Consider the following 27,293-nt stretch of genomic DNA (forward strand, 5'->3'; position numbering starts at 1 on the left):
CATTCTGCATAGTGAAAAAAGACAGAAAAGTTTCCGGACCTCAGAGAACTTACCAGTGGCATTATCAGATCTAGTCACTAAAGTAATAATAATCTAATGTGTTCATGCCAGTGTTGGTTTTAGTACACAGAACTGCTGACTTGGATAACAGGTTTGCCCTGGTCAAACTCATGTTACATCTCTGTCCCCCCTTTTTGTTTTTTTGAGATGGAGTCTCACTCTGTTGCCCAGGCTGGAGAGCAGTGGCGTGATCTCGGCTCACTGCAACATCTGCCTCCTGAGTTTAAGCGATTCTCCTGCCTCAGCCTCCCAAGTATCTGGGATTACAGGTGCACACCATCACGCCCAGCTAATTTTTGTGTTTTCAGTAGAGACGGGGTTTCACCATGTTGGTCAGGCTCGTCTTGAATTCCTGATCTCGTGATCTGCCCGCCTCGGGCTCCCAAAGTGCTGGGATTACAGGCATGAGCCACCATGCCCGGCCATCTCTGTCCCCTTCTTATCTGTGGTATTTCATCCTGACCTTTCTCTTTGACTCTACTAAATTTTAACTAAAAACAAAATAGGCTCTTGTAAAAATTAATAGCATCATAATTTAAAGTGAGTCTGGGAAATTCTTTTCACTCACTATACAAAGATATAGCCCAACCCCCCAAACCACGTAGATAATCCAAGTGAAAACATAGAGAACATATACTTTACAAGGGTCTGCTTTGTCCCCTGCTTAATACTTAATGCCTCTACAGAGCATGATTCCAGTCTGTGCCCTAATCGTATTGGCTGAATGCATAAAGAAATGAAGAGTTGGCACACTTCAGAAACTTTCCCAAGTCTTGTTTACATTAAGAATGACTTGTGCCAGGCTAGGCTCGGTGGCTTACGCCTGTAATCCCAGCACTTTGGGAGGCTGAGGCGGGTGGATCACGAGGTCAGGAGATCGAGACCATCCTGGCTAACACAGTGAAACCCCGTCTATTTTTGTATTTTTTTTGTAAAAAATACAAAAAAAGAAAAAATTAGCCGGGCGTGGTGGCGGGCACCAGTAGTCCCAGCTACTCGGGAGGCTGAGGCAGGAGAATGGCGCGAACCCAGGAGGCGGAGCTTGCAGTGAGCTGAGATGGCACCACTGCATTCCAGCCTGGGCGACAGAGCGAGACTCCATCTCAAAAAAAAAAAAAAAAAAAAAAGAATGACTTGTGCCAGACACTGTGCTAAACGTATGTAGTATCTAGTTAAATCATTACAATGTAATCAGGTAAGTAATATTAGAACGTTCATTTTCTTAAAATTCCATATTTTCTTTACAAATATGAATTATGACAGAAAGTGATGTTGTTTTGTTTTTGTTCTTAATAGTGCTAAGCATCTGACTTATTTCTTGAAACCTGTTTTGCAATATTTGGGTCTTATTATAACCTAAGTTGTCAGTCTCTTTAAAACAAGGATCATGTCTTAAAAGATTCATTTTCCCCCATAGCATCCAGCATGGTGCCTTATGCTTAGTGAAATTCTAATGATTACTTGGTGAGTTGAAATCAATCAAATAATCAGTCAGTCAAGAAAAACAAAGCCACAATGGTTGAATCATTCAAAATATTAATAAAGAGAATAAATGAATTATCACTGCAGTCATATCTGTACTCTTGGTAATATACAACCTCATTTGGGGTTGGGCTTATATAAACAATTAGGTGAGGGAGTGCATGCAATGTGTATAAAAAACCTGTAAGAAACCGCTATATTCAGAAATACCTAAAACCACAGTCAAATAAAGACTACAACATATATTATAGCCAAAAATCAAGGGCTATTTAAAGAAACTCACATTGTATTTTTCAACACTTTTTATAGATACTATTTCTGCAACTGATATTTTTTAAAGAACTATTCTAATTTAAACTCAATACATTTGCAAGTCACTTTCCTTCCCGCTGCACCTTTTCCCCATTTTCTAAGACAGAAGGACACAAAATTATTGATGTAACCAGGTCTCCATGTAAGGCTATAGCCACAGCTGTAGCCAGAATATCCTTTCTTTTCAATAAAATAATTTGGAGAGAAACAGCCATGAATGTTTAAAAAATTCAAGAATAATCACAATAAAACCTATTAACTTTTAACAAATTAAAACTGGTGTAAAATTAAATACATGTCTGCCATAGGAACACAGAAAGAATGAAAAAGAAAAAATAGCTGCTAAAATCTGCTTCAGCCCCTTCTCTGCCTCCATTCTAGTTATCTGTTCCATTCCCATTTTCCTCCTCAATGACTCTTCTAGTCATCTGCAAATAACCCCTGGGTCTGATGTTTACTGTTCTTCATTATCGGACACTATTGGCCATCACCACTTCCACTCTACTGAAGTGCTCGTTCAGACTTCACCAGTGCCACCCTCGTTATTAAACGTAATAGTTTTTTTCATCACTCTGAAATTTATCTTTCCTTTCTAAACTGTGTGCTATTGGACTATCTCTCTGCTCCCTACTTAAAACCTTTTTCCCTTGAACTTCTTGTGAAGTGTTTATTTGACCAGGTATCGTCCTGGATCTTTCCACATCCATCTCACTATAGGTTCTCTGTTTCTATTTCCTTCTATCCAGTCTTCAAATGTGGACATCTCTCAGAATGGAATAGCAGGCTTTCATTTACTTAAAGAATATTCCCTTCCAAGATGATTCCATCTACTTTCCTGTTTTTCACTATCAATTTGGCAGGCAATTAAAAAATTTGCATTTGAAATTTTAACTGTTCTTCCAAGAAAAGTCCTAAATGTCAGGTAATTAAGTCATAAGCATCCCTTCCCACATGCGTTAGCCATCAATATCTCAAATTTTATATCTCAGGCTTGTTAAAATTTGAACTTATGGTTACATCTCCTTATTGGAATTAATATAAACGATTATTTCAGTTACTATGACTGAGTATCTTGGTATCAGTCTGATATTTATCTTTTTGTTAATTTTCGCTACCAATCAGAATCAGATTATTCTATACTACTCCTAAAATGTACCACATAGCCACCCTATATTTTCATTTAAATTCTACTATTTTAAATAGGCCTGTGTGACCTCTAGCTAGGTAATGTTCCAGTAATTTCCCTGTTTCTAATTTCTTTCCACATCAGCTTAGTCTCTGCATTGAATCATAAAAGGGAGTTGGATGACAAAAGAGTTGACTTCTTTTTTTTTGAGACAGAGTCTCACTCTGTCGCCCAGGCTGGAGTGCGGTGGCACCATCTTGGCTCACTGCAAGCTCCACCTCCCAGGTTCACGCCATCCTCCTGCCTCAGCCTCCTGAGTAGCTGGGACTACAGGTGCCCGCCACCATGCCTGGCTAATTTTTTTTTTTTTTTGTATTTTTATAGACACGGGGTTTCACCATGTTAGCCAGGATGGTCTCCATCTCTCCTGACCTCGTGATCCTCCCATCTCAGCCTCCCAAAGTGCTGGGATTACAGGCGTGAGCCACTGCGCCCTGCCAAGAGTTGCCTTCTTAAAAAGTCAAGGTATCACCATTCTTCCCCTTAAAGACATTCATTGGGTTGCCAATAATAATAGTAACAATAGTAAATATTTCTTGACAACTTAGTATTTTTTAAGACACATGATACACACTTTACTTCAGAAACCAAAAACTGTGGGTCAAAGTGGGCCTGCATCATTCATCGATTCACTCATCACTCATTTGTTCAGAGTATTTATGAAGCATCTTTGCATGTTAGTCACTGTTCTGTGTTTCTTCAACTGACATATGTTGATTGCTTCAGTATTTTTAAAAATTTGAATAGGTTTCAACATTTTTAAATGGAGAGATTAAAAGATATTTTGCTTAAAAAAAAAAAAACAAAAACCCGTGAGGCACAGTATGACTCTTTCAGGACAGCAATCTATTTAATCTGTAGATATTTTCTTTCACCCTGAGATATTGTTTCCATTTTACTGCAGGTCATCACTTTCTTGTGAACTGAGCACTAATGACATTATAATTTTTCAGTATGCTTGCACTACTTTCTATTGTAAACATTCATATTTATTAAGCCATAGTCTCTAATAAAACTAATAATAACATTACTCAAAGGGCTCTTTATTTTTTAAAAATATGAATGAGAGAACAATTCTTTGTGAAGGAAGAGGATTTCTACCTATTGAATATACTAACCAAATGTGTCGCTGTGGAAAATGAATGCAACTTAAGATGCCATCTGAAATTGACATACTGAGACTTTGGGTGTGGCTCCCTTTTACTCATTGGCTATTATTGTTTAAGCATGCGGTTTGGGATTTGCATGCTCTTTCTTAATTCTCACAACTCTTCATATTAGGTACCAGAAATCAGAAAAAAAAAAAAAAAACACAAAACATGTCCAAGGACCCATACCTAATAATCTTCAAGCCAGCACTCACGCTTAGCTCTGTTGAAGCCAAAGCCTGTGCTTTTTCATTAGAGTTCTTTCATATGATAATCTATGATTTGCTTCCAAGCTACTTTTGCTGATTCATTTCTTCCCGCACTCCAAAATGTTCATTGCTTTCTCCTTATGTAGTACTTTTACATACTTTACTTTTGTTTGTACCGTTGTTCTCTTTTTAAATGTTGAAACGTTAGACTCTATCCAAGCCTGTTCTTACCTTCCTTCTCCCAGAAGTGGCCTGCTGTTCTGTGAGAGTGGTGCTTGCATTATGATAACCATTTTTCTCTTTGTACCATGGGAACTCATCTGTGTTTCCTATGACTTGAGTACAAACTTCATTAAGTCAGAAAGTCAGCTTGTGGCAGATTTTGTTTTTAACGTAATATAGCATCCAGCCCAATTTTTTTTTTATTACTTAGTAGGTACTCCATTAATGTTTATTGCATTCTACTTAATATAATTAGAGAGGGTTACCTATATAAACAATGTTTCAAGTAATGATTTCTACAATATTGCTCTCCTTTCTAACTTTATGGTCATTAACAAATATGGAATTACTTGTTACATGACACAATAATCATTGTATGTGTAACCTTCTATTTCTTTAAGAAATAGTGAATGGGTTTTAACGGGATTAGTGACTGACATTATATTTGGGGTACATGCTTAGTACATGTTCAATGAAATGTGAATTATTGCATCAATAAATAAATATTGAAACTTACAGGTAATCATAACTAGTTTAACATTGATGGTGGGGGTCAAAAAGTGTTTGTACTTTTTTGCCAATCCTTCATTGTTTGACTAAAGGAATGAGCATATGGTATACTCAAAGTGATGACTTTCTGAGATGTTCTACAATTGGCTTTTCCTTATGAAAGCAGTGTTGCTAAGCAACACTTGTGCATTGGTATATTTTTTTCCCAAACTTTCTATCACAAGGACAGCCCAGGATTTTTTCAATTGTAATCACCGGACTCTCTTGAGAAGTAAACCACAACATAGCCACCAAGCTATGCTTCATAGTTTGCATTGAATTTGATGGAAGATGAACACTCCACTTGACCCCCAAATACACAGGTGATTGCCAGCAGGGAGAGTTCCAAAGTGCAAATGGAGTATGATTTATGACACACCTCAGAAATTACACCAGTTGCTGGTTTTCATTATGTTGCCTAACTGATCTGCATGAGGTACCTGCCTTACAAAGGGTATGCACTGGAAGGCTCATAAAAAATCATGTGTTCTGTTATTGAGACACAACTTCTGTTTCCTTCAAGTTTAAACGTCAAAAATCACCTGGCTGACAAATCTCTTTCTCTAGAATATTGATGCACTGTACACTAAGACTCTGGCATGCTTCCTCAAGGAAGAATAAGAAAAGATTTTCATATTAAATGTTTCCATTTTCCATGTGCCCTGACATTATACTATCCCCTTTTCTTTTAGTTGGCTAAGGTGAAAAGGCTGCAGTAGTTGCTTCTGTTAACCAGGAGTTAAATTATAGTAGTTTTACAAATTCTACACTGTTTAATAACTTTAAGAAAGAATTTTTGTTAGTGAATTATTTTTCTCAAACTATTAAACCGTATTCTTTTCCATGTGTTCTTTTTGTTCTTTTTTTTTTTTTTTTTTTTTTTTTTTTTTTTTTTTTTGAGACGGAGTCTTGCTCATTCGCCAGGCTGGAGTGCAGTGGCGCGATCTCGCCTCACTGCAAGCTCCGCCTCCCGGGTTCACGCCATTCTCCTGCCTCAGCCTCCCGAGTAGCTGGGACTACAGGCGCCCTTCACCAAGCCCGGCTAATTTTGTTTTGTATTTTTAGTAGAGACGGAGTTTCACCATGTTAGCCAAGATGCTGCCGATCTCCTGACCTCGTGATCTGCCCGCCTCGGCCTCCCAAAGTGCTGGGATTACAGGCGTGAGCCACCGCACCCGGCCCTGTATGTTCTTAAATATTTCTAATCTGTCATTTATTTTAATGCGAATTGTTCTTAGTAAGGTCCAAAAGATTCTTAGCAAACTAGCAGTGTAGCATAACACACAAAGCACGTGAGTCTCGGAAAACTGGGTCGTGAACATCTTAATTTGCAAGAGTTTCTACTTCAGTAGAAATGTCAGGCTTCATAGAACAAAGATTTTAGGCTTAGAAATAATGAAAGTTTTCGAAGAGTTTTATTCCAATCATAAAATGGCTCTCAGTTGGTCTATAAGTGATACTTAAAGTAGAAACTCCCAGCCTACTTCAAGTGTTTGGGCTCCAGAATAATATGATGAGAAACCAGAAGCAGTCTTAGAACACAGCCAGGAGCTCAACTAGGTGATGAGGAAGACAGTGAGGGAATGGAAAGGTTCTGAAAATGAGTTTCCGAAGTGGTAAGAGATGCCCCCTGGTGTACGGAAGGAATCACTGCAGCCTTTTTTTGCTTTGGTCAGCAACAACAAAAAATGACAAAGATATGTCTATAATCACATCCATATTGGATATTTATAGGGCTTGTTACACGGTGAAAAAGTTATACAGATTCTGTCTACAACCATGATTTTTTCCCCTTCAAACGTTGTCTTCTTTATAACTGTTTAACAAACACCTCATTTACGTTACCTCTACTGGTGAAATCATCTGCCCTCTAGCAATGCTGAGCCACTTTTAGCACAGAGAAAGTGGACTTTATGCATCAGAAGATATTGTAAATTAGGAAAGCATGTTCTGTGAAGGGCAGCCAATTCTGTGAAAGCATGTTCTGTGAAGGGCATGTTCTGTGAAGGGCTGCTAATTCCCTTTTTCAGAGTTTACCCTCCTTTTGGATTATCCTTTAACATTTTATCCTTCCAAAGCCTAGCTCATCTCCCATGAAATGCCTTATTCTCCACAGCAGCAGGATTGTAAAATTTACCTTCCTTAGGGTTTGTGGCATTATACAGCTCATGATGAAAGAGATAAAGGTATGAGGAAGATGAGAGAAAAGTGGCTTCCTTACTTGACTGCTCCCTCTTCACCATATTCCACTAGATTGGGTTCCATTATTTTAACCCTGGATCTTATGAATTTGCCTTCAATAAAGTGACTTTGTTGTTAATTATCTACTCAGATTATGGCCTTTGTTTAACAACCAAACACAAAGTATTATTGGCATCCATACCATCTAAAATTAGGTATACTGAAAACAAATGCTATAGATAACTTCACAATTGCCTTATACTAGAGGCTCCCTGCATGTTCTAGTAAAAAAAAAACTGATGATTTCAATCAAGATCCATTTTCTCTCTCTTTAATTCAGGGTCTTAGAACTCTGTTGAGTTTTACCAAACTTATACTCAGTCAGTGAATTACTCTAATTAACCAGTGAAGACAACAAACTCAATCTACCATCTCTCTCAGCCGCAACTCATCCAGATATCACTCCTGATGCATGCTTTCTGGCAATAACAAGAAGTAGTAAGAAGAGCAAACATGGATTTTAGATCAAGATTCTAATCCTAATTTTACAACCTATTGGCTGTGAGGTCTTGGAAAAGTTACTTAGCCTCTCTGATTCAGTTTCTTTATTCTACAATGGGAATCATAATGTTTTCAGAGTTTATGTAAGGCATTTAAAGTATGTGCTTAAATTAAGTAATCAATGGTTGTCCTATTTTGGTATACAATGTTTCTATTATTATACTTGTCACTTCTAAGTTTCTTCGCATATTTAATGCTAGTTAATCTCATTTCTCTTTTCTCCATCTATATTTTTCTATTAATTGTTTTGAACGACTCAATACTTTATAAAGTCACCCATGGACGTTTCAGTACCTTTTACTCAAACAGAAAAAGCAAAGAAGCGGAGAAGTGCACCAAGTGAGAACTGACAGAGTTATATAAAATTTTCCTTAGATCTAAAAATTTATACAAATTATCTAGCCCTAATCATGGTACTTTGCAGTTTGATAAAAACCCTACTCGTCTAAAGAGGAGTTTATTAAACTTAACAGAAGCTGATTTTTAAACACCAAATCAAAGACAAATGTTGTGATTAACTTTCAGTGAGCAATTAGGTAAATATGAGAAACTAGTAAACTCCTTGTTTCCTATCCATTGTATGACAAGGGTAAAAGCAATTTAACAAAATATTTCTTTTGTTTCCTTTGTACTTCTCAGTTTGATGACTGAAGATTCAATTCTCTTCCTTTAGAGACTCAAAGAAAATACACAGGAGGGGATACATTTGAAATTATACCTTCAAAATGTCAGTGACACTAACTGATGAACACTTAAGCAGAAACAATCAACTTTAATACTTTTCAACACATATAAAAATATATTCCTGTTTTATTTCTTTCTTGATTTTAGGTTAGATTCTTAAAATCCTTTCAGCCACATTATCTGCATTCAACAAGGAATATATTCCTTTTAATATTGATACAGATGAAGATTGACACAAATATGTTAAATGGCCTGCAGGGATAGCCTTCACATATAAGGAAGAAAGTTTAAAGTCAGATGTAAATACACATGTGCATTTGTTCAAACGTCAACACTTTACTTGATATTTACAAAACCGAGGAATATTTTTGACACTTATTGTTTCTGTCCAATTTGTTAAAATAATATTTTGTTGATTTTATGTATTCTTCTATTTTCCATTTCTTCTATTTTTTTTAACTTTAGAAATATACCATACTCTAGGAAGAATTTAGGAAGGCAAACATGTTATAAAGAAATTTCTGTTTGTTTTGAAAGTGCTTAATGGAAATTTTAGAGAAAAAAATGAGAAATTTGAGTAAAAGAGATAAGATAGTCACCTAAACGATGTATAATGAAGAAAGAAATTAGACAAATAAAAGAAAGTTGGGGAGTCTAAGGGTAATCCTGACAACTAGTATCTCATGAAAAAAGAGACAAGAAACTCAAGGAGTTTCATGAAGTGGAAAGGTTTTTGTGCTTCTTCCATATACATTGTGTGTGTGTGTGTGTGTGTGTGTGTGTGTGTGTGCGTTTTCAGATACATATAAATATAATACAAATGGAATATTCAGTGTCGAATTGCATGTTTAAACGGTGGACTTTTTACTACATTCAAATAAATTTGTCCCAGGTGATTAGATTTGAGGCCCACTAGAGTAACAAATTACTAAGCATTATAATTCAAGCTCATCGTAAAGCATATGTTCACTTGTTTTACAGTAAATATCAATTCATGAAAGGAAGAAAAGTCTTAAAAATAAAAATCAGTTAACCCAAGTTATTTCAAGTCATAAATTTAAATACCTACTAGATTCTTCAGTGAACGCTGAAGAGCAGTTATTTTTATGGTTTTGTACTTTATGTAAAGCTGGCGACATATATTTGACTTGAAACGTGTAGCACTTTTTAACAGATCTTATAAGCTACCTATTAGATAACCAGATGCATAATAAGACAGGCAAGCAGCATTATACACAATTCTCTTAAGACAAAATTAAAAATGCAAAAAAACCACAAACATTATATAACAATAAGAATTATAAATAAGAATGTAATAAGTATGTAGTAAGTATGCTTAGCCCTTTTTCCTAAAACAAGAGGACTTACATTTTTAAAAGGTATTTGGCTTTATTTTCTAAGTGAAATTTGAATGTTCAAAAAGAAGTTCTGCTCAATAGTAATGGCAGAAATAAGATCATAGAATGTAACCTTGGGTGTAAAACTTGTGTAACACTTATATTTTACAGATGGGGAGAGCAAGCTTGATGACCTATAGAAACTTATACCTGCCACGAGCATCACCTGTAAATGATTACGATGTACTATACCACTCTTTGGAGTAAAAGTTGAAAAAAAATCATCCACTGATAAAGTCACTTATAAAGTCACCATAGATTATTGACCGGTGTTTCCAAAAGGAAAATGAGATCGGTTTTTGTTAGAAGATTATTGTATAAGCTACATCATTTAAATTCACTTTGAAAGATACCCAGCCATTATAATCAGGTGACTATGGGGATAGCATATATTATTACTAAAAGCAAGAAATCATTCTTCATTTAGAAGGCCCAATCAACACCAAAGAAGCATGATTCTCACAAATTATTGCCTTTTGAAACAATAATAAATAGATTCAAAGGAAACAATACAGAGGGAAAAATAATGCCTCACATGGTCATTATGAAAGTTACAAATTGAATACTGGAGTGAAGGTCAAGTAAATGTTAAAAAGTTAGTGCACAAACAATCACCATGTTAAGTGAGCTGCAGGTAAAACTGACTTTCTCATTTGGAGGATTAGTACAATCAAAAGGGTCAAATAAGTTGTACATGACGCCATAATCTTGCTGTTCATTGCTTAAATCTTTATTGAGATTAGGTTGTCATTTCTTTCAAGTCTTTTCTCATTAATATGGATTTTTTTTTTGCCAAAGACTGAACCTTTTATAAAGCAAGAAAAGTATTAAAGAAAATTAATAAATAAATGAGTATTTCTCTACATCGTATAAAATCAATTTGTTTGACCATTTGCTTGGATTAATTTATTTTCAGTGATACAGACTTAGTTTTAAAATAGCATTCCATGCTGCTCCTGAGTATTAGTTACACATTTGCTTTACTTGTTTTAAATATTATGGTCTTTTAATATTTTCTACCACTAAGAATAAGAAAAAAAAACTGTCCATACCAACAAAATACTCCCATAAAGAACCTGACTATGATATGCCCCTCAAATGAAAAAAAATCCATCAGAAGAATAATGTCCTTTCAATAACTCCGTCACATCACATCTCACTCATTGAAAGCACCTTGTGAGTTTATTTCTTTCTTCCCATGGAAACCTCCTTTCACGTGGTATCTCTGAGGTCGAAATTCAGCAGCCTGGAAGACTCAATATGATGTGAAAGGTATCCAAGTTGAGATTTATTCTACAACAATTAAATACCAAACTAGTCATATTCCAAAATAGTTTGAGGAAAAAAATGTCATACTTTAAATATCCTGGCTCACAAATGATCAACACAGGTCCCAGGGATGGCACAAAGATGGTTCTAATTCAATGAATGCGGAATGTTAGTATCTTCTTAATGGATGTTGATCTGGTTACAGGGAATATGCACCTTACATGACCACAGAGAGGCCAGAATTTTATTTTTATCCAGTTTGCCAAGGTCTTTATCTCTACAGCCAAAATGAGAATGGTGATTTAAACAATTGAAGTCACAGTACTTACCCCAAAGCTTTTGCGGAAGCCTAGATTGTCAGTGACTGCAGCTATTAGGGAAATGAACTCAGCTGGGTAGAAAAAGCCACATGACTTGAGTTCAAATGTCACTCTCTGTTCTCTGTACAGTAAAATTGTAAACCCTCAGAAGTGGGGCTGGTAAAGCCTACAGGCTTTACATCTCAAATAGCACACGAGCCCCTCAAACCCTTTAATATTCCCTTGATTCCAGGAAGGGAGGGCCTCTTGAATATTAACATGTTTGAATTTAGTATTCCTTTAATCAACTTGTGCCTGTAAGAGGTAATGTTTCCATTCTCAAAGCCTTGGCTTTTATCTGACCCCAATTGAGATCCCCATAAATTTAGTCCATGACATGAGGTAATCCCTCAACTGTATTTCAAAAGATTATTTTGCTTCACTAATTATACATGATGGCTTCTGACATTCTCTGTAAGAAGGTATTTATTTAAACATCATGGTCTGTCCACCATTATTCAAAACCAACTTCTATTAAAGGGTTAACCACTTAAACTGAGTCCCTGGGATAGACACATCTCTTAACCTGGCAATAATAATCTTAAGAATAGTAAGTGTTTATGAATACTTATTATACGCCAGGAACTTTAGATGTTTTGATTCACTTAACACGATCCCCTATGAGGTAAGTATTGTTATTACCCTCATTTTATAGATGGCCTAGAGAGCTGAAGTAATGGAATGCCCGACGTCATCATGGCTATTAAGTAAGTGTGCGTGTTGAATCTGAATTTAGGTAAGCTGACTTCAGAGGCTATGCTTTTCCACTTCACTGAATTGCTGATTTATAGAGCTCACCAGAAGGGGAAAAAGCAGACACCTCTTGATGGTGTTTTCTATAACACACTTAGATCACCTAAAGGCTTGGGGCATAATTTTTGTAGACATGGTTTATCTTTGTTGACTTCCTATCCATGTCCCTTTGATCTCCACCCTTTGCCCCTGCCACATCCATCCTGAAGAGGTCAGTCACTACGTGGCCTCTCTTGGGGGCTAGGTTTTATTACTGAGTCACTCCATCCATGTGAATTTCTTCCCTTGACTCTGCATCTCTGGTTCCATGTGTGTTCCTCTGCTTTCTCCTTTTCCTCTCCCTTTTCCCTCCCAATATGTGGGTGGAAAGTATTCCAGAAGTAAATGGTAATAATGTACAGGATGGTTCTCTTCCCAAACCCTCAGGAAATGAATTTACAATTCTCACCATGACCACAAGTCTTAACCCTATGTGCTAGGCAAAGGTTTAATTCAGAGAATTTTAGTCACTTTAGAAAACTGGATAAATTGTTTGGGAGGTATAGTTAAAAAATAAATTAGATTTCAGTAGCACTCTTGTTACTTAACTAAGAGTGTGCTTATTTATATTCTGGGCTGAATCTGGTATGGAAGAAAATATAGACATTTGCTCTAACTTGGGCTCTGTGTCATTGACATTTATGACTTGTTTTTGTGAGGCTACTCAGTATCTAAGACTTGTTTCTGTTTAGGAGGAGACAGTACTGTGGCTCCCAATGCAGACCTTAAAGAGGACTAGATAATTCCTTTCATTGCTCCCAGTAGCGATGTCTTAGGCATTTGAATTAAGCTTGGCTAATCAACTGTCTCAACTGGTCTTGGATTTTTAGCAAAGTGACACAAAGACAAAAAACGGTATTCAGAATGTATCTAGAGCAGAGGTATCCAGAAGCAGAAAAAAATGGCAAGAGGAATGTCAGTAGTAGCAGTGCCCCACTCTAGTGTTGGCTAAAAAGAAAAATGGCAGTAATGACAAAAACAATATCCTAACAAGACTATTGCTGTGTCATTGATTTGGGTGCTATATTAGCTATATTGACAACCCAGGGTCGCATCCCACTTCTCAACCCAGTCTCCCAGATTTCCCACAGTTCGTCAAACTACCCATAGTCTCAGTAAAGTTTTTCCATGCTTATTAAATAGTCTGCCTGGTAGACAGGGCTTGTGTTTCAGTCTCTTCATACAGTACAGACTCTTGACATAAAAGTTCTAATAAATTACTGTACTTATATTTTCCATTTACTCTTTGCCTAGGAAGTAATCCAGGTGTTTCATATGAGCTGTTTAAATCTTTTGAGCAAACTATTTCCCTTATTATTTTAACATGAAAATAGAGCATATAAGGCATACAATTTAAAATGGGAACATATCAAGCTTAATAGCCATCTTGCATTGTAACCATGACTGACATAATAAAGTAATACATTTAGCTTTATGAATCTGTAATGATTTTCAATTCAAATGCATTAAAGTTGAGTAAATCTAGATTGCAAAGAAGAAGCTCATTATTGAGCAGGAGAGAAAGATAAGCAAACATCACATTATATGATAAAAGTGGTTGTGAGAAAAGAAAACATGTGAAAAGAATAGAGTTGAGGATAGGGTGTTTGTTCATTTTTCATGAACTATGATGTCAGAGTAGTTTTTACACATTAAGACTTGCAAGATGAAAAGGTATTATGATGGGATGAAATAGAGACACCAGGTATTATAAAAGAATAAGTGCATTATAGTAATAATAATCATTATTATTACGGATAATGTCTACCATTTATTCTGCCTGGCCATTCTTTTGTACTTTGCAAATAATAGATCGTTTAGTCCTCACCACATTACAGGGAAAACAGTGAGATTATTTTCAACTTGCGGTTAACAAAAATGAGATTTAATGAGATAAAATAAATTTCCCAAGTTCAGAGAATTAATCCTCTGTCAAGTTAGTATTGGAATCCAAGGAGTTTGACTCGAACTTTGAGTTTCTAACTAGTAAGAATGGCACCTTAAGATGTAAGCAAAATAAAATTTGAGTTAGGAAAATCCTTAATAGAGACTACTGTGATAAGAGATGAAAAAACATAAAATAAGAAAGAAGAATTGGTGATGCAGACAGTGTGCCATCTTTGAGAAAAATATAAATGCCAAGGTTAAAGGGAATTAGTAGCCAATAAGTGAGGAGAGGGACATAAATGGATAATTATTTTCACAAAAGTTTAATTTTGCAGCAGTTGGTGGATCAAAATGCTGGAAAGGGGTTTGTAGAGAAGCAAAAAGGGTGCATGTGTGGGAAGAAGAATCTATTGGTTTGAATAAGTTTAAGCTCAGCTGTCTATGGAGACATGCATTTGGAAACATTCTTCTGGTAGATAAATATCAGAAGAAAGATCGGTTTGGGAGAGATGCCATATATGGCAAATAAAAATACAGGGTGCCCAGTTAAACTTGAGTTCTGAATAAATAACATTTTGTTTAGCATAAGCACGCTCTATATAATATTTTAGACATACCAAAAATGTTTCTATTACTTATCTGAAATTCTAACTTCATAATTTGTTCATTATTGTGTCTGGCATTCCTATAGACTGGGAATGTAGATTCGAGCACCACAACTTGCAGAGAAGTTGTCAACTACTGCTTAGAGTAAAGGAGGTTAGCTTTAAATAAACAAAGGCTAGACAGTGGGTTCTCTGGTAGAATACAAAGCTTTATCTTTCCCCTCTCATCTACTCTCTTTGCATTATAACTTTGAAATGTTCTTTCACTCTGATTCCTGGCACAGTCATATAACATGGTGTTACCAGCCAAAAGGCAGAATTGATGATGTTCTGGTTCTGAGCATGAAAGTTCTTGCAAGAATCTAGTTTGCTCTCATACTCTTGCCATCTTCATGAGAACACAGTAAGTAGATCTAGCCTAATTTTAGAGTGAGAGATTGATGGAGCAAAGCCAATTCCCACTTCTACCCCAGTCAACAGTAAGTCAAACCCCAGTCATGTGAGCAAACAGCAAGGCTATCTTACTTCCCCCAGCCGTTGGATGGTTGAGCATGAACCATCTTATTATACAGCTTATCGTTGTGTGTAACACAGCAGTATGATGGCAATAGAAAATGGAAACAAAGTCAATTATAATAATGTCAAAATAAAAGTAGCAATAACTAATATATATTGATTGCAGACTATATGACAAGCTATGCTTTGAGGTTTTGTATGTGTTACTCATTTAATCCTCACAAGGATCCTATGAAATTGTTGCTATTGTTACCCCAGTTTTACAGATGAGAACGCTGAAATCCAATGGGTTTAAGTAACTTTTCCAAGGTCACCTTGGGAAGTAACAGAGCTGACAGTCTGACTTAGGTGCATTTGCCTTCAGAAAGTTCATGCCTAACCACCTAGTGACACTGCATCTCAACAAAACTTTGAGGATGACACTGGATTTGACAATAAAGAAGTTGTTTGGAACATTTACTGCATTAGCTTCAACTAAGTGACAGACTATTGGAGGAGGATGGAAGACTGCACTAGAAATGAGGTACAGAGGAAGAGAGAGAATGCAGAGGGGGTGCAAGTATTCCTTTAGGTCATTCAGTGACATGAAGAAAAGGGGAAGAGATGACAGTCAACTTAAAGATAGACCAAGAGGACACTGAGGTTTTAACCTTGGTTTCTTTGGTTGTGTTTTTCATAGGACTTTGTGTATGTCTGAAGATAGTATATTGCACTCAGACTTCCTGGGTTGAAAACCCAGCTTTGCCTTATATAAACATCCAACTTTAGGAATTTTTTAGCCTCTCTGAGCTTTACTTTTTTAGCATACAAATACCTCAAAGAGTTTCTAAAAGACTGAAGCACAGTATCCCAGAATATAGATGGTGGTTCCAGGTAGGTCAATTTCAGGTGTCTTCCTACAAGGGGAAACTGCAAATAGAAGGATAGGTAATAGTGAATAGAACAATAAGCCACAAGATAAGAAAGAGAAAAAAAGGAAAAATGAATGCCTCAAGTCTTACAGGGGAGAAGGAAAACTTCTTTCTCAGAGACAGTTGAGAACAAAAAATGGGTGAACATAAATCTGCAAAGTGAGAGAGGGAGATCAAGGTATATCTCTCCTGATAATACCATAGAAGAATTTTGACTGGCACCTCTACTTCTTAAATGTGACCAGTGACATCCTATGATTAAAACATTGGACCTTCTTTAGGGGCATTTGCCTCGCCTTCACTGCTCAGGTGCACAAACTTATGCTTAGAGTCAAAATACTTTTTAATTTATCACAGGTTATAATACCTCACAACTCACTATTGCATGGTGTGTGGAAGTTATTTAAATTTTCCAAAGTGCAATTTCCTCACCTATTGCACAGGAATAACAAAATCATATACCTTATAATGTGTGAAGTTTATGTGTGACATGTCATGAAAGGCAGAAAATAAATATGAACCATCTTTACTAGCTATGTTGCAGTTGCAGTTGGCTTACATTTATGCCTGTATACTTAACACAGCATCCAGCACATTGCAGAAGTTAATGTCTACCTATGCAAAAGATAAATAAAACATGATATTAATTTAGCATAAAAGTAGAGCTTTTCTACATTTTCATCAATAAAATCATATTATTATAAGAAAAGGACACAGGATTCAATGAGGATACTGGCATATAAATTAATAACCAATGGTTTGGCACTATGATAGATTTATTTGGCACATATTTTATGAAATACTTTCTGTAAGCCAGGCATTATTCTAGGCCCTGTGGATGCACAGATGAGTAAAAGAGATTAAATTTCTGCCCATATGTAGCTTCCATTTCCTGGGGAGATACAAAATATGTGAGTCAACTAGCAAGTGTATAGCATCTCTTGGTGATAAGTGCTATGAAGAAAAGGCTATATAAACGACCACAGGCCAATAGCGTCTCAGGGAAGACCTCTATGCAAAAGTGACATTTATGCATGATGCTGTCAAGTGACTGCTGGAATCTGGAAGGCATCTCAAGAGAAGATACTTAAATTTTTTAAATTTGTATTTTACTTTAAGTTCTGAATACATGTGCAGAACGTGCAGGTTTGTTACATAGGTATACATGTGCCATGGTGGTTTGCTGCACCCATCAACACAACATCTCAGTTTCAAGCCCTGCATGCATTAGGTATTTGTCCTAATGCTCTCCCTCCCCTTGCTTCCCACCCCCGATAGGCCCCTGTGTGTGACGTTCCCTTCCCTGTGTCCATGTGTTCTCATTGTTCAGCTCCCAATTATGAGTGAGAACATGCTGTGTTTGGTTTTCTGTTTCTGTGTTAGTTTGCTGAGAATGATGGCTTCCAGCTTCATTCATGTCCCTTAAAAGGACATATCTCATTCTTTTTTATAGCTTTGTAGTATTCCATGGTGTATATGTGCCACATTTTCTTTATCCAGTCAATTCTTGATGGGCATTTGGGTTGGTTCCAAGTCTTTGCTATTGTAGCTAGTGTGGAAATAAACATACATGAGCATGTGTCTTTATAGTAGAATTATTTATGATCCTTTGGGTATATGGGAGAAAATGTTTGCAATTTACCCATCTGACAAAGGTCTAACATCAAGAATCTACAAGGAACCTAATCAAATTTACAAGAAGAAAACCAAGCAACCCCATCAAAAAGCATGCAAATTATATGAACAGACACTTCTCAAAAGAAGACATTTATGCAGCCAACAAACATATGAAAAAAAGCTCATCATCACTGGTCATCAGAGAAATGCAAATCAAAACCACAATGAGATATTATCTCACACCAGTCATAATGGTGATTATTAAAAAGTCAGGAAACAACAGATGCTGGCGAGGGTGTGGAGAAATAGGAATTTTACACTGTTGGTGGGAGTGTACATTAGTTCAACCATTGTGGAAGACAGTGTGGCGATTCCTCAAGGATCTAGAACCAGAAATACCATTTGACCCAGAAATCCCTTAAGTTAAATTTTGAAGGTGAGTAGGAACTCTTCATGAGAAGTGAAGAGCAGCTCATGCAAGGTAAGGGAGGAGCTAGTATAAAGGCAGATATTTAACAAGATTATGGATCATTTAGGTAAATACACATATTAATTCAGTCGGTGTTTGCTGAGTGTAATATCATACCTGATGAGCCAACTGCATGGTCCAGGCTCTTCTGTAACTTGCCTTTTAATGAAATTTCCTTCCATATCAGCATATTGAGCGCTTCATTGTTTTCATCATAATAGCAGCATTATGTGTCATTCCAGGGAGAGATATAAGGAGTCATTTTAAACAAATAACTTTTAACAAAGGGACTAAAGAAAGGTGGCAGGTTTTGAGTTTCGGAGATCAGATAGGAATAGATGAAAAGGTGCAGCCATAGTCCAAGTGGCAAATTATGACCATGAGCATTAGATAAAAGGTAAAATGAAATTGAATATATTTATAAAGAATTATATATTTTATGTATCTGTTAAGAAGATAGCACAAAATAGCTACCAATTGGCTATGGAGATGACAGAGGAGACATGTGAAGCTTCTCCATATTCTGACTTGAGTGGCTGTAGCAATCACAAATTGGTTGGCCTTGTCAACCAATTAAACAATAGAATCCACATGGTCTCTACAACCCATAGTAAGGTGCTTGGCAGAAACATAACTAAATATATAACAATATTAAGCCTCAGAATCTCCAAGTTAGTAGCTCAAACCATAGATGGATTCATAGCTGCAACCTAGTCCTCTAAACTTCAGAGGCCAGCAGTGATGTCTGTCAAACATATTTCCAATAAAAGGGAATACTTTTATTCAGATTACCAAATTGCTCAGGTATCCTGAATTTTTATTCTATACACATATCCAATACAATATTGATTCAATTGATCTTTCATAGTAATAGAGCATTTTTAATTGATTAAAGAGTTTTTATATTGATTTGCATTATTAGAGGTTTCTGTGACCAATCTGAGTGCAGTAGTAAGATGTGACCATGATTATTATGTCTGAAAAAACTTTTTCGGTGGAAGAAAGAAATTTTACTTTTTGTATCCATGTTTCAAGAAATTATTCATTCTCCAATTTTATCCTTTAACATTAATCTTGGATCCTAAATTATGCAATCACTATGCACAAGCATGACTAGGTACACATGACACTATTATACCTTCCTCAAAATTAGAATCTATAGTTTTCATCAGGAAATTCCCCCTCTACTTGCATTCATAAGAATTGTATGTTCCATAGTATATTTTAAATTTTGAAGGTGAGTTCTACAGTATATCTTACTGATATACTGTAATAGACATCAACAGAAATTCAGTTCTCCCAGCAGAACTACTTACTGACTGCAATTTAGAAATATCTTTCACGTTCCCAGCTTCCAATTCTTTAACGATCTAACCAAGAATAAAAACATCTTTTGCAATATACTTTTAAAAGCCATGACATTCAGGAGCATCACAAATTATATTTGGGAACAAATCAAATTTAACAGCACCTGGACAGTTCAGATCGGAAATCAAAAAGACCTTCAAGTAAGGCCAGCACTTAAACCTAATGAGGATGATGTTTGTTGTTTTTGCTTCCCTTGTTTGGTTTTCTAATTTGAAATAGAAAGTGTGGTGTAGTAAAAAGGTAACAGATTTTCTATCTACAAGGTCATCTTTAGTAGGATATAATGTCTGTCTGGAGAAAATTAGGTTGACTAGTCACATACAGTACATTCTAAATAATTGTTCTCTAAAAGCACCCACCATTTTTTATATGTTTATAAAGGGAAGCTTTATATATGCTTACAACCCTCATAGAGCAAATATAAATATGCAGACTAATTCACACATTGTTAAATTTTAGAGTTGACAAAGGACAATAAAAAAATCAAAGATCGAAATCATACAGAATAGTAACTACAGTTCCTATAATCTACAGGGACTACGGGCTATTCTCCTGTAGATTTTTTGTTGTTGTTGTTAGAATATAAAATAATTAGCTAAAGCTAAAAATTAGCTTAATTAAATAATTAATTAACTCTTCTATTTTGTCCAAGGAATTTAGAACATACTAAAACTTAGATTGCAAAACCTCACTAGCAAAATTAAGCATTTGCCAAGGGTATCTGCTGAAGGGTCTTTGAATCACGTCTTTCAGTTTAACAGCACTTGGACAGGTATTATATCTGGTTCTCATTTCAGCTTCACAAAAGATCAATTATCCATGCTCATTATCCTGATCTGATTACATTATATATATCAAAGTTTCACTCTGTGCCCTATAAATACATACCATTATTGTGTCAATTAAAAAATAAAATAAAATAAAACATGGAATGCATTCTAAATGTGATTGGGCCCTTAACCTATGAATTTTTCTCTCTCTTTCTTTTTTGACTTCTTTCTTGCTTCTTTCTTTTCTTCTCTCCATTTTTTTGCTTCCATTGTTTAGTTTCTTAATTTGAAATCAAAACTATAGTATAGACAAAAAGGTAACACTTTTTCTATGAGAAATTATTTATAAATAGTGTTCCTCTTTTAGATTTACAAAAGGATAAGAAGATTTTCTAAGATAAGTAGTAGGGGTCCAAATTTGAATTTAAGTGGATTCAGACATGCCTAGTCATGTCAGACAAACTGGTGAAACAGGCTTCTCTCGCTACTTTGAAAGTTGACTGAGAAACATCGCGGAGGACGGTTCTATCTGTGTTTACTGTTGGTGTTCCAAGATGCCTGGCCACGGGTGGTGAACTTGTAAAACAAGCCTGAAAGGAACGGAAGAATTTTTTGGGTGAGAATAAATTCCTAGAGAAAAGAGAGCCAGGCTCCTTGAACTTGACTGAGAAATGAAGCCAGAGTTGACAGCCAAGAAGGGCTCTTATCAGTAAAGCCTCCTGTATATTATTCTCATGTGACTTTGTGTCATCACCCATTCACGACAAGCCATATAGACTGTTAAGAGCCTCTAATAGGGTGCAACAAAAAAATCAGAAAGCATCCCTCCAGCTTATCCCAATTTTTCTTTCTTTTAATTTTTTTACTTTTGTGGGGACATAGTAGGTACATATATTTATGAGTTACATGAGATATTTTGGTAGAGGCTTTCAAAGTGTAATAATCACATCATGGGAAATGGGGTAGCCCTGTCCTCAAGCATTTATCCTTTGTGTTCCAAACAATCCAATTTTACTCTCCAAGTTATTTTAAAATGTACAATTGAATTATTATTGACTATAGTCCCCTAGTTGTGTTATCAAATACTAAGTCATTATTTATTCTTTCTATTTTTTTGCACCTATTAACCAGCCCCAGTCCCCTCCCCAAATACCCTTCCCAGACTTTAGTAACTGTCCTTCTATTCTCTACCTCCATGAGTTCCATTGCTTTGATTTTTAGATCCCACAAATAAGTGAGAACATATGACATTTGTCCTCCTGTGCCTGGTTTATTTCACTTAACACAAGAAACTCCCAGGATGTTGGTCTGGGCAAAAATTTCTTGAGTAATACCCAGTAAGCACAGGCGGTCAAGGCAAAAATGGACAAATGGGATCACATAAAGTTAAAAAGCTTCTGCACAGCAAATGAAACAATCAACAAAGTGAAGAGACAACCCATGGAATTGGAGAATACATTTGCAAACTACCTCCAATTTTTTGTACAACATTGTGCCACTGGGTTTCAGTGCCGCATTTCAGTGGGAGTTGCCTCAGTCAAATATCGGACAATGGCCTTCAGGGAGATGCTAAACATAGAATGTAGTTCTGAGGAGGAAATGAGTGAAACTTCCCAATCTCCTTGCCGCAACCTCAACTGAAGGGTGAACAAAAAGCAAACACATGCCTGGCCAGAACAGGGGTACCAAGAAGACGTTCAGCTAACAGCAACCAACGTTGCACAGCAGAATATGAGAATGACACTGTCCTTAGTGATTCCAGGAACACTTGAGGGACACTTGAGAGGGGCTGACATCCTAAGTAAATAGACAGGCAAGTTATTTTTATCTCTTGTTAATATGATATCTTATTTGTTCTCAAGCTTCCGTTAACACAGTAAACTAGAAACATTTTCATCATATTCCACCATGAAGCCACAGATCTCACTGCCTCATAAGTAAACTTTTTATAGTAGTTGCAAAATAAAACGTTAAATATGATAATGGAAACATTGACAAGAACTAAAATATTTATACTTTGCTTCATTTATTAGATAAAAGCAAAATACAAGTTTTTGCTAGGATCTTGATAGAAAGATAACATCACGGTAATGGTGGTAAGAAAAATAAAGCAAATTTAGAAGAACAAACTAGAGTAGTTATACATGAATATGATTTCAGGTGACGGATTCCGAAAGTAAAAAGACAACAAATATTCACAGAAGCAGCTTAAATCCATTTTAAAGATTTAACATAGCTAAATATCTCTCCATTGATGCTGAAGGCAATAGAATGGATTTTTGGAATGAAAGCACGCGACAGGACCAAACACATTTGGAGGTTTCTCCTCTGCTTCCAATTTCAGCAATTCATTTAATAAAAGCCAGAGATTCCGTATCCTCCATAGTACGATGGGCGGCAGCAGCCATATCCATAGCCTCCAAAGCCAGAGCCATATCCGTAGCCTCCAAAGCCAGAGCCATATCCGTAGCTTCCAAAGCCAGAGCCATATCCGTAGCCTCTATAGCCACAGCCAGAACCCCGTCTGCGGAAGCTGCCACATCCACAGCCATAGCCATAGCCCAGGCCACCGAAGCCTCCACAGCTGTAGCCCAGGCCTCCGTAGTAGCTGCCGTAGTGACTCATGGTGTCAGGAGTGGTGAGTTGGTTTGTTGTTCAGGCAAGATCCTGAGTGTGAATGCCAGCATGTGTAGGAGGTTTATATACCCTGGTCAGAGCATGTGACAAACATGTGTCCCTCTTTTTGTGTCATTCCATGAATTATACTTGCCTGAGGCAGCTCGTTAATCTATTGTCCCCTGACAACACTCAGTAAGAATGCCTGAGCTTGTTTGGCTACCTAGTTAGGTTGTCCCTGAGCTTGCTGCTTTAATTTTATTAGAAGGGATTGCTGCTTCTTCAGTCTAAAACATACCAAACCTTAAATAGAATTCTTTATTACCAGTCACTTAACATCAGTCACATTAAAAATTCTTGAATTTCTATTCAAATATATTCTCATCACAAGCATTTTTGGACGTGGTTATAATTGATTCCACAAAATTTCAAGAAATAGCCAAGGTCAAGACTCTTACTTTCATCAGTTTCTTCATAAAGCACACATATTTTGTAGAGTGAGAAGCAAGAAAGATTTGATTCACCTGTGTATGTACCTGAAAGAAACAAATGTCACCTAATTTGTAGACTTTTAAAACTTTGATCATGCACAATTGTTATATTTATTTTGGGCTTTGCACAACAGCATGCAAAATATTTGTTTTGTTTTAAGAACATAGCACAATTGTAGTCATAAATGGAGAGACTCTTACAGGGATCAAAAGCCCATCTCATCTGGTCTTTCCAGAGTTTTCTATTTATATCTCAAGTCCCTTCTCCATTATATGTTCTAACCTCACTGTTACCAAAAAATGAAGATTATAATCTGCCTTCATACAGAATTGTTTCTCTTTCTCTACATTTTGTCATTAATTCATCCCTCTTGCATCTTTTGCTGATCTCACTTCAAACTTCACCCAACTTCCTTTCCTCCACAGTTCATTACTATAACCAGGTGAAAGTTTGAAGTAGGCAAAATGTTCTGGCTACAACCTATTTACTCAAATCAACATTCATTCTTTCCATTTAGATCTCCATAGTCAATATTTGCCCTTGTCTTTGCCTATTCTGTGCCCTTGTTTTTTGTTGTGCTTTGTTTTAACCGCTTTCTAGTTAGCTTTTCCTGAGAAATCAACTAGATCTTCTAAGATATTGATTATGGTGTTTCTTGTTTAAAACATTTTTCAACTCTTCAAATTATCTGAAATTTAAAAAAATATTTGTGCAACTTAGATTAACACGAAATTCTCTAAATGTAAGGGACAATTGTGAAAAATATAGAAAAGAAGGGGTAGCTCTTTAGGGAGAGTTGACCAGAGAGTCCCTCAGCTCAGCCCATAGAGTTAGAAATGCCCAAGGCTTACCTCATACCTGATTAAGCCTCATCCAGATGTACCTATATCTTGAAACTTGGAACTCCAGAAAGGTATCAGTTTTATACGACTATAATCATACTACTAAGATTTTTTTGAGATTTATGAGTAACCGAATGACACATTTAAAATTTTTTATTTTATTTAAATTTTTTATTGATACGTATTTTACATACTTTAGATACATGTGATATTTAATTGCATGCATAGAATGTATAATGTTCAAGGTAGAGTAACTGAAATATCCATCACTTTAAATATTTATCATTTCTTTATGTTGGGAATAAATCAAGCTCTCTCTTCCAGCTACTTTGAAATATACAGTATATTGTTGTTAACTATAGTCACTCTACAATAGAACTTATACCTTTCATCCAACTTTTATCTCTCCTGCACCTACACACCCATCCCAGCATCTGATATCTATCACTCTTTTCTCTACATTCATAAGATTAACTTTTTTATCTCCCACTTATGAGTGAGAACATGTGATACCTCTCTTTCTGTGCCTGTTTATTTCCCTAAACATAATGACTTTCTGTTCAAGTCACACTTTTTTTTTTTTTAACAATGCGGTGTTTCTCTGACCTGCTGAGTGTCAAAACAAAGTCTCATATTTAGTTGGCATTCAAAAATATTATTTGAATGAAGCATATGACTTTGACATCAATGCAAGGGCCATGAATAGCATAACATGAGCAACTTACTGGCTATTCTGGGAGATGTTGTAAGGCTGAACGCAAGTTCCAACAAGATTCCTGCTGTCAGAGTAGCATTTAACCTAACACTAGCCTTCCTCTTTGATGTCTGTGTTACTGTAACCCAATTTCATTCCATTTTTATTCTCCATTTCAGAAAATCAGCCGTGATACAATTCATATATACATTTCTAATGAAACACTTAGAATTATGAATAAATTACATAGCATTAAGAATTTCACATTTTCTTGTGTAGCTCTGTCAGAGCATGTGACCATGATTAAAGGCTATTTTGTTTGTTTTTGATACATAAAACTGTCTCTATATGGAAATAATATGAGACACAAATGCGAAACTTCAATAGTACAATAAACACTAAATGTATTTTCAAAGAATAAAACATACGACTATGACACGCGTAGCTTATTTTGTCCACTAGCCATGTAAACTAGAAAAAAATTTGAAGAATATGTAAAAAATCTGATTTATTTTCTGTATATGCAAGTGAAAAAAGTCTCAATGAAATTTCCTTTGAGGGGTTATTCTTTTTCTATCCATTTATTGGATCAAAAGTAGATTTGGATCATTATTGCTTTTTAAGAACTGTTAGCTCGTGACCCTATTTTCTACTCATGTTGATAGGTGGAAGAGTGAAAAATGTTCTCACATTTTTCCTGGAAGTAAGGAAATTTTTGTTATAAATTTTCTATCATCTCAGAAATTATTCAATACAACCTTAAACAGCATGAAATTATAATATTGATTATAGTAATAACGATAGCAGTAATAATTATATTGATTACTGCTTTTCAGCCCCATGGAAACTATCCCTGGGACATTATCCAAATGAGAAGAAAATGCTTCTAGTGAAATCCTATTCTACTGGGTCAGACAATATTGCTGACCTCCCATAGAGTTACTTAGCTGTATTTCCCCTGTTCAGCCCGTTGTTGTAGTACACAGAATGCCCTGAGAGCATTGACTCAAAGAAGAGGTCATGGCGCTTTGTTTTGTTTTTTAACTTAGTGTCTGATGTTAACATTGCTCATTGGTTAGTTACAATCAGAAGTAGATAAACTAAAATTTGATTGGTTTAATTCTCTGTATCAGAACAATAAAAATGAAACATCAATGTTAATGTAAGAAAAAGGGCCAACCTTCATAAAAGCAGTTGAGATAATTTAGCTTTTCTTACAACTATGACCAGAACTTTCAGAATGGTTATCTGACAACAATCAAGAAGAAAATGCATAAAAAGTGAGTCTGCAAAGTATAGTCTAAAACCTGGGACTCAGGATGGCATGATTCTGATCCTAGTCTTGGCACCAATTATGACAAAAATAACATATTCTGAATTTCTGTGCCTCCAAAATTGGAATACAGCGTTGCAGAATTGTAATGCCTCTTTCTGCTCCTTGTGTGATTTAATTTTTGTCCTCATTTTGTTACATTTGACGAGCTTATACAAAACATCTGTAGGCACATATCATTGCCCGAAATTCTGTTTTAGAAAAACAATATTGTTTTGGCCATTTCTTGAAAGGATGAGGTTTCACTGAAATTTATCTTCATATGTATATATATATGTGTGTGTATAGATATATATATATATAGAGAGAGAGAGAGACAAATATGTATACATAATGATATTGATATAAGACATATAGAAATATATAAAATGATATTTATATAAATTATATACAATATATACTATATATGTATGTATTATATATTTTATATATAATATATAATAAATAAATTAATATTTCATTAATATTTAAACATATACTTCTATATATTAGTAAATATAAATAACAAATTATCAATAATCATATTGAAATATAAATAAAATAATATTTATTATTCATAATACATATAAATATAAAAATATTTATTTATATTTAATATATCAATTTATGTAATATTTAAATATATACTCCTATATATTTAAATGTAATATTTAAATATATACTCCTATATATTTAAATGTAATATTTAAATATATACTCCTATATATTTAAATGTAATATTTAAATATATATTCCTATATATTTAAATGTAATATAATATTA

The 27,293-nt window shown here is 35.4% G+C and overlaps 1 protein-coding gene and 1 long non-coding RNA gene across 2 annotated transcripts in view; both read right to left on the minus strand.

Moving 5' to 3' along the window:
• Positions 1 to 18,613, minus strand: part of LOC107970211 (uncharacterized) — a 30,096-nt gene extending 11,483 nt beyond the window's left edge. Inside the window, exons 1-3 of the long non-coding RNA XR_001712597.3 lie at positions 18,534 to 18,613; positions 16,890 to 16,945; positions 16,234 to 16,328 (exon numbers count right to left, since the gene is read on the minus strand). This is a non-coding gene — a long non-coding RNA (uncharacterized LOC107970211). The remainder of the gene's footprint in view (positions 1 to 16,233; positions 16,329 to 16,889; positions 16,946 to 18,533) is intronic.
• A 3,950-nt stretch (positions 18,614 to 22,563) lies between these two features.
• On the minus strand, positions 22,564 to 23,229 carry LOC104006668 (keratin-associated protein 19-1). Its single transcript, XM_009450363.4, has one exon. It carries the CDS (start codon positions 23,177 to 23,179, stop codon positions 22,907 to 22,909), a length of 273 nt encoding a protein of 90 aa, XP_009448638.1. The 5' UTR covers positions 23,180 to 23,229; the 3' UTR covers positions 22,564 to 22,906.
• Positions 23,230 to 27,293: the final 4,064 nt, after the last annotated feature.

The sequence above is a fragment of the Pan troglodytes genome, chromosome 22 (assembly GCF_028858775.2).
Source record: "Pan troglodytes isolate AG18354 chromosome 22, NHGRI_mPanTro3-v2.0_pri, whole genome shotgun sequence".
NCBI lineage: Eukaryota > Metazoa > Chordata > Mammalia > Primates > Hominidae > Pan > Pan troglodytes.